Source organism: Oculina patagonica, chromosome 1 (assembly GCF_052425735.1).
Source record: "Oculina patagonica isolate OP01 chromosome 1, crgOcupat, whole genome shotgun sequence".
Lineage (NCBI taxonomy): Eukaryota > Metazoa > Cnidaria > Anthozoa > Scleractinia > Oculinidae > Oculina > Oculina patagonica.
The window spans coordinates 10587867-10600589 of NC_135758.1; the positions used below are offsets into that span (position 1 = coordinate 10587867).

The 12723-nt window shown below is 38.7% G+C and overlaps 2 protein-coding genes across 2 annotated transcripts in view; both read right to left on the reverse strand.

Annotated features, from left to right (window-relative positions):
- Window positions 1-4591, reverse strand: part of LOC144655960 (uncharacterized) — a 41148-nt gene extending 36557 nt beyond the window's left edge. Inside the window, exon 1 of the mRNA XM_078516163.1 lies at window positions 3941-4591. The gene's annotated coding sequence lies outside the window, so the exon portion shown is untranslated. The remainder of the gene's footprint in view (window positions 1-3940) is intronic.
- LOC144656441 (histamine H2 receptor-like) overlaps window positions 1487-12723 on the reverse strand; it is a 93016-nt gene continuing 81779 nt past the window's right edge. The window contains exon 2 of the mRNA XM_078516666.1: window positions 1487-3082. Within this exon, the coding sequence (XP_078372792.1) occupies window positions 2088-3059 (972 nt within the window). The 5' untranslated portion in view covers window positions 3060-3082 and the 3' untranslated portion in view covers window positions 1487-2087. The remainder of the gene's footprint in view (window positions 3083-12723) is intronic.

A 12723-nucleotide genomic window follows, 5' to 3' on the forward strand; every position in this document is an offset into this window, starting at 1 on the left:
TGTTGTTGTTTGCTGTTCATGTTTGTTGAATCGACTGATTTCAGTGAAATGCATGTTGAAGAAAAAACGTTCCGAACGAATTCATTTCAACGGTTGAATTTTTTTTGCGTGTTTATTCAAGCTAGCTGAATTGCTGAAACTTTCGGATGTATACGGCCGATACGCTTTCGGTGGAACTCAACGATCGGACATAGCAGAAAACTAAATTTATCACGCTGGTAAACAAGCCGTGTTTTCGTTGTTTGCAAATACGCCACGCACTTTTCCTAACCTATGACCGTCGCTTTCACTGGTGCGTTATACAGCGCAGAATGTCTTCCCTCGCTAGCATCGCGTGTATTTATTTTCCAAATGGTACAGCTACCAAAACTCCAGTTCATGCCGTAGAGAAAACTTGAAATTGTCACGAGCGAACTCCGCCACGCACCATTGACACAGACGATACATTCGTTTCTTTCCCAGTTTTTACACAGTTTCGAATTTCTCTTACATAAACATCGCTAATATTTGCCTTCCAAATGTTGCTGTCACAACCACTCAAGTTCAAAACGGATGCAATTGAAATTAATTGAAAATTCATCGCTGCCATACGGCCAAACTTCTTCGTGGCAACGAAGAAGTTGCAATTTCTTTGTTCTGTACTCGACATTTCATTGGCTGAAGCTAAAAAAGTAGAAATCTTTTGTTTCAGTTCTGCTTTGTGATTGGTTAACTTTGTCTGGGTGACCCCGGTTACAGTAGCCGCACTGTAAAGTCAGTTGCAATAAAAACAGCGTTTTGCTGCTGTTAAAACTTCTCCTTTATTCTTTGTATAAAGTCAAGTCACGGCATTTGTAAGAACAGTACTATAAAATTAGCTTTTACTCATGTAGTATGAAAAATGACCAAAAGGTGTTTGTAGTTTACACTAAGAACAGTTAAAATACAATTAAATAACGTTTTGTTGCCGTAAAAATGTCTACCTTCGTCTTTGTGTCCGTGAAACATGTGTCCTTGACTTTTTATCTGACAGCCCGCGGCCGCTTAATACAGACACCTCGATAATACGAACACTTTGGTATGTCCCATTGGTGTCTGTATTAACGGGCTAAGAGGTTCATTTCTATTGCGATTATGTTCAGAAAGATACGACATAGCTTATATAGCTCAGTAATAAGTTTTATTCAGAATTGACCATTTCAGTTTTTCAGGAACAGTTTCTCCGTAAATGATAAGAAAACAGTATCTTCACAAAAACCTTATTTTAATTATTTTCCTTACTAAAGTCGTGTATTACAGTAGAACCCCTATTAAGCGGCCACACTCGGGGAAATGGCAACTGGCCGCTTAATAGAGGTTGGCCGCTTAATAGGGGTTTGTCAGAAATTAGCATAAGGTCTTTTAAGAAGGTTACATTATTTCAATACTAAATAAGGTGAAAAGGAATAACGAAATCACATGAAGACGACAATAAACCTGTGTTTGAATGAAATATCGGCCGTCACGATCTGAGCTTGTTGGAAATTTATTTAAATATCGTATATTACATTCTTATTGGCCGCTAAATAGAGGTAAAAACAATAGAAGAACGCTCATCGGGACGGAAGAAAGGTGGCCGTGGCCGCTTAATAGGGGTGGCCGCTTAAAAGGGGTTTTATTTACAGTATTATACTGACAATATTTTCGGGACTTTAGTAACTGGCCGCTTAATAGGGGGTGGCCGCTTAATAGGGGTTCGACTGTATTCAGTAAATAGGTAAAGTGAGTAGACAAAACCTATTTATTTCTAGATGATAATGAGCTCGACAAAAGCCAAAGGCTGATGAATTACAAACTGTGTTAAAAAGAATAAAAAACAAGGCAAGTTTTCTTCTTTCTGTACTCTAGCGGCCGCGTATTATTTTGAAAGTACTATGTGTGGCGAAAATTCCATCTTCCATTGTCGGCAGCTACGGAGTATTTCGAATTTTCAGATTGTTAACAAACGCGTTGTAACCTTAAAAATTGTTTGTGATTTTTTTTAGCAAAAGGAGCTGTCGAAAAAAACATAAAATTCGAATTTTCCGTTTTGTTGCGGGATTCTCTATCAGTTTTGCATACAGACGCCCTTAAGATGCACTTGTTTGTGAACTGAATTGAGTGACTAGCTCCTGTCCCGAAAAAACTCTCCTTATCAAAGTGAAAGCTGCTCTACGAACATCCTTCATTCGCACGAGATACAAGACAGGATTAAGAGTAGAATTGATATACATGATTGTGCCTCCAATTTCGTAGGCAAGTTTGACGCTTGAACTGTATCCAATGACAACACGGACAACCATCGCAGTTAGAAACGGTATGTTACTGCAAATGAACAAAATGACGACGTATCCCATGGTCAAGGCAGATTTCTTGTATTTCTTCAGATCTAAAGTGGTAGTTTTGGGCTGCGATACGACCCTCTCTGTAGCCTGTATTTGTCGTTGGTGCCGGCGCAAAATACTGAATATCTGTAAATAACACACGGCGGTGACCAATAATGATAATAAAAGCATAGGAAGCGGAAGAAAAGTCCAGTATTTATCAGAATGGCCGAAAAACACGGAAATAACAATAGTTACACAGCACAACCAGATAAATACTACCACCTTTGCAACTCGCATGTTTGTCACAATTTCGTTGTATCTCAAGTGCAAATGCAACGCAAGAAATTTGTCAATTGCGATGGACGCGATCGTCACCACGGATACACCCGTACATGTGAAACCGGCAACCCAGTGAAGAATTCTTGCATTGCAGACTAACTTGGTGTTACCCATCAACTCTGCGGTTTTGTAGACGACAAATGAAGGCTGGGTAACAAGTCCAGTAACAAAATCTGCCAAGGCAAGGTTGCAAAGTAGAACGCTTGACGGCGATTGTAACGAGGGCGTTCTATAGATGACGTGTGTTATAAGAGCGTTCGCTATCGCCGCTATTATTGAGAACAGTGAGTTCACAACGAGCATAGAAATTTCGATCGCCAGTGTGAAACCATCATGTGTTGTGCTGACTACGTCTAAAAACAGGCAATCGTTGGTATCGCTTCCCGATTTATTCATTTCTTCAATTCGTTTCTCGATCGCTTCATCAAAGCTTGCGATGATTTTAGTGCAAAACACGAGAGCAGGTGAACGGCTTTTGTTGTTAACATTGTGTTTTTCCTTCTGCCAATGGGTTTTTATTCATCTCTGTTTGCACAACTGACGGTATAATTACGGCACATGAGCCAATAGTACTCCTAATGAGTTCTAAGCTGTCAGCGTTTCATAATACTCTATTCAAAAGGACACCCGTTATGTCTCTATGACGCAACTTTGTTTTATTACGCTCAGCAAAGGACTATCTTTTACTGTAAATCGATTGGATTAAAAACTCATCGACTAAATGAAATAAGACTCATAGTCAGTGTATATTTTGTTTTCTTTTCATATTCAAATATAAGTCGGTAATATTTTTTTTTAGTTTTGGTGATTGTTCGATCACTCGGAGTGTTTGTTATTTATTCATTTTAAGAGGTAATATTTTGAGCAAACAGATGTTAACCCGACTCCAGTTGCAAGATGATAAGTGCCTTCTTGTCAACATTTTAAAATCGACTTTAATACAGGGCCGTCACTGTGTGCTTTGCAACGCTGTGTATTCAATAAAGCTTTTTTTTATTACTGAATCCTTATATATTTCGCATCGGTTAAATGTATTGTTCTATGTCAAAACTTTGATCAGTGATCAAACACGCACAAACTGCGCAGTTCTATTATTTGCTTTCTTTTCTGATAATAAAACAAACTGTATGTAAATACTGATGAATGAAATTATTTTAATTGTCAGTGTACAAGGAAATTGCTTTAGTTGCAGGATAAAGTGAAGATCATTTTATTCATTTCATTTTCTCACCACAGTTGGTTCTCATATAATATAATGTAGGCTTCATGCATATTACCACGTTATGTGAATGGTGATATATCCTGACTCCTTATCCACTGCTTCGGTTGTGGAGAGACCGCTACGCACCAAGGAGTCACTCTGATTGCCATCATGGCGATAGGCACATAGGGTTTTCTGGGAGTGAAAACACCTCTAATTTCAGAGTCAGACTTCAGTAGGTCCCAGTTCTTGATTATGATGTTTCTGACCTCGTTGTTTGGATCGTATGTAACGAAAAGAGGAATTGTTTGTTGTTAAGTGCTGGTCAGATCAACACAATTATCGGGCATAATAGCTAGAGTGTCTTGTAAGGCCACCTTAAAGATAAGAAGTCAATGGTATAGCTAACAATTTTAAAACGCCTTTCTAACGCTTACTGATTAAAAAAAAAAAAACAGTATCATGCTTGTGCCACCAAAGGTAATGCAAGATCCTGAAGTGCGAGCAATTCCAGGTAAATATTTTTCGTGTTCAGATACTGAATTTTCTTCCATATTCTCCGCACTGCTACTGATACTGAACTTTACAGTGCCGTTGAATAAAACAACAATGCATGCAAGCAGTAAGTTTTAGGAGGAAGGTAACCACACTTGTGTGGCCAGCAACAATTATGGAACTAATAAGAAAGCGTTTGTTGTAAAAGGTGAAAGAAAATTTTGAAGGCGTCATCAACCAAATTTTATTTTTGTTGCTTTCAAACTGTTGGATTGAGTGTCATGTTTGAATTCCCCGCAAACAACCATCTCAGATGCAGTAAGTAGTGCAAAATAAGTAGACACACATCTTAGCCCCTTCATTCAAACAACCAATTGCAAAACAACGACTTGCATATAAATCTTCTTACACCGTTTAAACAAAAACAGCTGTCTATATCTGTGGCTGAAGTCACCTAAAGGCACCAAAAGCTAAAAATACAAATAAAAAAGCTAATTACTGATTGATTAAACGAAACTTTCTACATTCTCCATTAGTCCTGTATAAGCCCTTTTATTTTAATTTTAAACGACCCTTCTTGTACCTGAATTTGATGTCAGGAAGTCCAGAATTAATGTAATTAACTGAAAACACCTTTTTTGCCGTAACACAATCAATGAAAGGCGAAATTACGCTTGTCGGCGCGTGCTTATATACCGGCAAACTGTAACCCGAAATTGGGGCCAAAACCAAGGATGCATGGATGCAAGGTCATGGAAATGAACTTAATTAACGGTACGGAATCGAATTTAACGTTAACAAAAAAGCGACTTTAATTAACGCATATTTTTGAAATTCGTGTTAATTTCATGAAGCGTTATTTTCCCATAATAAGGTATTCCCTTGAAATTCTTATACTTCAGTTACTTACCTAGGGATTGATTGTACAAAGCATAAGTTAGTGGTCTTCCGGCGTATTCAACAGATTTCTTTACTAACATCTCATTAACAGCCCCAGGAGATGACGCCATAACACACTTGTAGCTGCCAAGTTTCAGAGCAAAAATACGACCATATCTTTCTCTGAGACTGAAAATCAAGTGAAAGAAACAGGCCACAGGATCAATAATGATGATTCAATCCTTATCAAATGGGTCATCAGCACCTGGTTTATGTCTACTTAGGTGTCGGCGCAAAAAAAAGCATATGCCGTATTAGAAACGGAAAACAAAAAAAAAAACAGTTCATCGATTGAGGTCGTCGATGCAAGAGAATTTTTTTTTCAAAATTTGACACTTCTGATCCAGGGTAGAGAATATGCCCAGACTGAACTTGGCCCAAGTTTGATCTCAAACTTAACACATCTAATTACAACTAGTCATAGTCTAGAACAACCTTATCAGTCAGGGATTTTGTTGAATCAAAGGGACCGTGCAATAATTATCAGGAGAGGTTCTGGAACTGAAGTGTGTGTGTGAGGGTGGAGGGGAGAGTGTAAATTAATACACCAAGAGAGGTGGGGGCAATGTCTAAATTATTCAATGGAAGAACGGTGAGTGATATCTAATATCATGATATCTAACATTGTGATATCTGATATCTGATACAGCTCAGGTCATATTCAAAATCAAGACTTGTCACCATCTATTGTCGTTCTCCTTCTGACATAACAATTCTACAAGCGATTTCTTTCAAAATACATGCTTCTCAGTATTCGATGCCTTGGTGTTTCACACATACACCAGCTTGTTATGTCAAATTACGAGACAGGAGCATTGAACCTATTTTTTCGACGTCTTTTGCGACTAGACGGCAATTCTCTAGATCTCCTCACTTAGGCCGGGTCGCTCTTGAAACAAACTTCTGAAATGTTTCAAAATGTTACCGAAAATTTGTCACAAAACTTGTACAATATTAAACATTGCGGTTAGGGCCGCGCTTGTAGAGACAATTATCCATGACATCCGCATAAAGTAAACACAAGGCTTGTCACTTTATCCAGTGCGCCATTTCTCGCATAATTTTAATTTCGCTCTTTTATTCAAGGCGGGGAGCAAAAACAATCGCATTGAATCAATGACAAATCGCTCTGTTTCTGGCTTCTTCGCCGATAACGACCTAAATGTTTCCTTTTAGGTCCACAAAATATTTTGGCTCACCAGTTTGATTGATATTCACCCTCTTCCAGAAAAAATAAAGTCACATGAATTCAGTAAATCAGAAAAGTCAATAACAAAACTGGATGTAACGAGCGCTGACAGAGCAGACCTTTAAGCAAAAACGAACAAAAAATAGTACGCTAAGGGTACGTGTGTGGGATACAATGTTTTCAGTCTTGGTTTGCACAGTGTATATTTACCATTTCCACTTCACTGATGTAAGTATCGCAAAACTAAATTGTTAAGTGTGTCGCAAAACATTTATCCATTTCAAGGTAACGCAACTCGTGACATGTAATCTTAATAAAAGCATGTATGCCAATCAAATTTAACAAAAGCATATGTATTGTAAATGTAAACACAAGTATCGGATTAGACATTGACTGTTGTTGAAGAGCCATCACACTATTCTGGAACTCCTGTGTGTGTCCTGTGTTGTTGAGGCGGTATGCACACCTTCTACTATTCTGTATGTCTGTATTGTGAATTTGGTTTCTGATAATTTATCGCATTGGGTGAGCAAACGCTCCTATTTATGCGCTGAGTAGAACTGAAATTTAAGAAATTATCGAACAAATATCATAAACTTCGAGTCTACTTCGTGGTATTTTTAGTATACAGGTTCCGTTACACTTAAGATATCTGAGATGGCTAAATTCGCATAATTATACAATTTTGTAGTTTGCTGTTGATTTTGCGAGATATGACGATACGACTTCGATGCGCTGGATGTGACTGCTTGAAAACGGTTAGCATGATGGCCACTTCTCAAAGATCTTTTAAACAAATTCATATTAATTTTAGCGTAAATTAAGGTAGTGCGCTTGGTAATTCGGTTCATTGTGCTGAATTGACGTCCACCTTTGACATAGCAAAGTTAAATAAAGCTGTGAGGGATTTTTGCTTGAAATCAATCATGATTAAGTTTATTTCCATTTTGGTCACTATATGTTACATAAATTTAGGAGCATACAAAAGAATGGAGAAGGACTTGAGAAACCCTCACGCTCTTACTAGAAGAACATGTTAACAGCCTCTGCATCGTGCCCTAATGCTAAAAGTTTTCTCTATTGTTCGCACACTACAACCGTGGAACAGTTTTTGTTTACGTGATCAATGAGAATCGATCAAAACGCCACTGTGTTACTTTACTGACCTTTGGAAAGTGTCGCTAAGATTCTCCGCCGTGGCATCGAGCGAAAACACGTTCCCTAAAACAGGGACAGTTGCTAAACGTGGACCAGGCGGCATGTTCCTGAACTCATAGAAAACCATCAGGTAATGTAACATTAGCAGCAGAAGAAACAGCAGCATAAAATTTCCAAGGCTAAGGGAATTGTAAATCGTGACAAGTACCGACGACGCCATGTTCAGCTGTTGTTCAAATCATGTAATTTATGTCCATATAATTTATGAGGTTCCCTGTTGAGTCTTTTGTCTTTATTTATTTTTTAAGCGGATTTATGTTCCGGTTACAGACAAGTGTCAGATGGGAAATTGAAAACGTATATGAACGCTTCCCAGCCCAGCTACATCCTTTTGATTTGGTGAATAAAATTTTTTGCCTAGTATATAAAGTTGTTCAGAATTCTATTTTTTTTTTTAATCTTTGCCATCGGATTCCCATACAAACACTTTAATTTCTGACGGCGTTGTCTACCGGTCACGATGGCGTCCAAGACCGTGACAAGGTTTATCCATTCGCAGTTAGTTCCGCTATGACTTGCTGGCATCCTCGGAGACCCAGGAGCAGTTTCTTCGCCAATTTTTTTTCGACCGTATAGACTTTCCCCCGCCCCCACTAACTGCCCCTGGGTCTGCGAGGATGACTTGCTGGTGGTTATTTTCAAAATAATAGCTGAAAGTTAAAATTTGACGACTCGATCAATTTCGCAATTTTCAAGTGAAGAAGTTTAGTTACGTAGTTCCTTTGTTGTTTAACGGTTGACTGCAATCAAAGAATTTAAGACTAGGCTGGGCTTCGTCCTTGCGCCTTATTTCGGGCGTTTGATCGGAAGGATAACCGTGCTAAATTTCTCAAAAATAAAAAATAAACGCAGGAACTTTTTATAACGAATTTTTAATTACCAAAGGGTATCTTTCAGCCAAATGCGTTGCTGATGGCGCGTTCTTGGTCTCTACTGTCAGCAGTCCTTACTGGGGTTCAGTCAGAAATTAGCATAAGGCATCACTGTCACATCACTGTCTGAGAAGTATTCCTCAGGGAAGTTTTCCCACAAAAGATGCAAACTGAAGTACAGCTGGGCCGTTGTAATTGAAAATGTCTCTTCACAGGAAAAAGAAATGTTATAAAATTTTGTTTTTGGAAACCGAACTCTGTAACATACATTTATTCAGCCTTATGCGTCCTATTAATTGCTTGGTAACCAAATTGAACAGAAGAATAAAAAGGTATTGAAATCTTGAACGAGAACGGAAAAGCGTTTACGCGCGCCCCAAAAAAGAGAAAAAAGCTTTTGTAAATCAGCAAAATTAATTTAATCTTCGCAATAAAAATAAGCTATGCAATAAGCGAACACCCACGAAGTTTTCTGCCAGATGGTGAATGTTATTTTACACACGTGTTTTTCTGTTTTCATATATTTTCTTGATCCAAATCAAACACTAACCAATTGACATGGATTTGAATTCGACCCTTCTCATCGTAAATGCAGCTTTAAATGTTCCTCTTTGCATCTTTACCATTGTCGGAAATACACTGGTTCTTGTCGCAATTGCACGAACTCCATCGCTAGTTTCACCATCTAATATTCTGCTGTTTGACCTCGCCTTGACCAACTTGTGTGTTGATGTTATTGTTCAACCACTTTATATCGCTTTGAAGTTTGTACCGTGCACTAATACAGAGAAAAACCTTGGAATATTCAGAAACGTTCATTTCTTCGTTGGATCCGTTTTGTGTGCCGTATCATTTTGCAACGTAACGCTTCTTAGCATCGACATGTTTTTGCCCTTCATCTTCACTTGAGATACAAAGAACTTGTTACCGTCAAACGAACAGTATTTCTCCTTGGAATTATATGGTTGGGGGTCGCAACTTTGGTATCGATTGGAATTTGGTTGGGAAAGGAAGATTGCAACCCTATTCTTGTTCCAAACATCCCAAGACGGCATTAACATGGGCCCCAGAGGGAAGGCGAAGTCGTGGCAGACCGAGGGAGACTTGGCGAAGAACTGCGGAAAGAGAAAGAGCGGCTTTGGGTTTCGGCTCGTGGAACGAGGCAGCGGTGGGTGCCCGCGACCGTCCAGCATGGCGGAGGAGAATGTCCGGCCCTATGCCCACTTAGGGCTTTGGCAAAAAAGTCAAGTAAGTCAAGTCTTGTTCCAGCGGCTATTATCATCATCATCGCCAATGGAATACTTTACTACATAATTTATCGCATAGTCCGGCATCACCAAATGCAGATTCACAATCAGACACAAGTTCTTTAATTTACAACGACGAGTCGGTAAACATCAATCGCTTGAAAAAATCATTTATGAACATGTTTTGTGTGTATCTCATTTTTGCAATGTGTTACCTAGTAATGTGTGCTCTTCGATTAAAAATACCTTCATCGATCTTTGAGATTTCTTGGACCATAGTTTGCATTAACTCTTTATTAAACCCAATGCTGTTCGCTTGGAGAATTCAAGGAATTCGCGAAGCCATCAACAACACCATACAGAAGGCAAAACAGCTGTTGTTATGCCGATAGCAACTAACTAACTGTCGAAAACAACTTTGTCGAAAACAACTTGGCTGGGTAGGTTCAAAGCCGAATGTTTTTCTTAACTTTTAAACTACGTTTTGGACGTAACCTCGCCTGCTTATTGGGAAGGTAACGAAGAGTTTCTTTTTTCCAAGGACATCAACTATATTTTTTTCTCTAGCTATCAGTTTCTACTTTCTGCTTTGAGACCCAAGTGAATCTGGCTGATACCTAAATGGAGACAAGTTTGGGTTCTTGGACCGTGCGATCAGGGAACTGAGAATACCACTTAGCTTCAAACCCAAACCTGAAAATACCGACAAGGCAAACAAGTTAAATGATGATAACCCAATGAAAACGACGAGAGAGACAGTTTTAAGGGTAATAAATCATAATTTAAACTTTTGCCGAGGTTCAAGGACAGCAATGATATAGAAACATTACAACCGTCAAAGCAAAAGAAGCTTTAAACGACCTAGACAAAGACAGGGGTGGGCTAACTTTGACTTCTGGGCAGACCTAAGAGGGTGTAAAGGACCGACATGAGACAACCTTAAAATAACCCAAAATTTATCTTATAAAAAACAGCTTCTTAGCACTATGTTGGGTTTTTTGTATGGATCAGATATAATCGCTATTACTGGTTTTCATTTTACTCGTTTTCCGGGTAAATTATAACCAATGTTATTCTAGCCGTAGCAAAAATCCAATTAAAACAATTTAATCTTAGGGATCTCAGTAAGAGAATTTGAAGTAATCGGTGTTTCATCTGAAGGATATTCTTACTGTGCTGGTCGGTGCGTATTAAGAGGAGTTCGCTCAGTTGTTGGTGGTCAGTGCCTTAGAGCAGTGTTAAATGTTCTTATTGTTACGAGTAGTTTTATTTATGGAAACGAAACGACTAAGCTGTTCAAAAATATTTCAAAGCAGCTCGTTTCTAGAGGAAAAGTACCAATGAATGGGACTTTGATTTGTGATCGCACTTCTTAAAAAGAGGGTTATTGTCTTACAGCGGGGTTGAGCGATGTTGAATGCCTATTTATATCGATTTCGGATCCAGAGCTCCGGGATGCAATGTCGAACAGTGGTGTTCTTGGAAAAGCAGCTTTACCCGGCATGCGGTTCATTTTGCCAATTATTGTTAGAGAAATCCTTGTTTCAAGTCAAATATTATAAATTAGTGAAATAACGAGTATTTTTCTAAGCAAATCAGGACAGTTGCTCTTTCTAATGTTGCCCCCAGATTACGCAAGCGTAACACGAGATTCATTTTAAATAACGCGTAGTTTTCAACGCAAAATTCAGTTTCAGTTTCACAATATAATTTAGTTTGCTAGCAGAAGCAATTTCAAACGCTGTTGCTGAATTGTGTCATCCAAACGATCCCACAAACAGATTAAATAGAAAGAGAAATTTGTAATGTGGCAAATAAAGTTTGGCAAATTTAATTAGTTGAAAGAAAAGCTTTTCTTTATTTTTTTTATGAGAAGTGGTCCCTAGCAACAAAAAAATGTCAATGCAAATTTAAAAAAAAATCTTATAAAAGTTTATTTTTGGAAACGGAAATCTGTAACGTACATTTATTAAGCCTTTTGCTTTCTTCAAAATGTTCGGTAACCAAATTGAGCGGATTAAAAGAAAAAAACCTTGATATCAGAACGAGATTTGAAATAGAAAGAAGCGACAAATTATAAGTCGCACGAAAAAAAACGAACACCCACATAGTTTGAAATGCCAGATGGTGAAGGGTAAGGTATGACTCACATTTTCCATGGGTTTTCTTGATCACATAAAATATTAACCGACTGATATGGATTTGAATTCGGAACTCTACATCGCAAATGAAGCATAAGTTCCGTAAGGAACTCACCAGTCAGGTACGGCATACTAATCTACCAAGAAGTCAATACGCTGGCCTCAGATAACATGGTTTCCATAAGGAACTTAATAGCAAGGTTATGTTAGGATGATCTCATTAATATGTATAAGATCTGACGTCAATAAAGTCCCGGATGTTGTTGTTCCTCGAAGTGAAAACATGGCGTGGCGTGTTTGATCTATTGATCCGAAAATCCGAACAATCCTCCCCCCGTCATGAACGAAACAGGTTATGGGCCCAGGTCAAGGTACGGGAGACTACTCTTCGATGGGGATGAACGGAAATATGAGCAATGGGAAGTCAAGTTTCTCGGATACATGCGATTGCAAAAGTTAAAGGATACGATCACTACGGCTGAATTTGAGGACGTTAATGCAGCCAAGAATGAAGAAGCTTTCGCGGAGTTAATACAATTTCTAGACGACAAAATCCTTTCCCTTGTAATGAGAGATGCACAGGATGACGGGAGGAAAGCATTAAAGATTTTAAGAGCACACTACGCTGGTACAGGCAAGCCGAGAGTGATCTCGTTGTACACGGAACTGACCTCGCTTGTGAAGTCAGCACACGAGACAGTGACAGACTATGTCATACGAGCAGAGACCGCGGCGACAGCTCTTAAAAATGCCGGTGA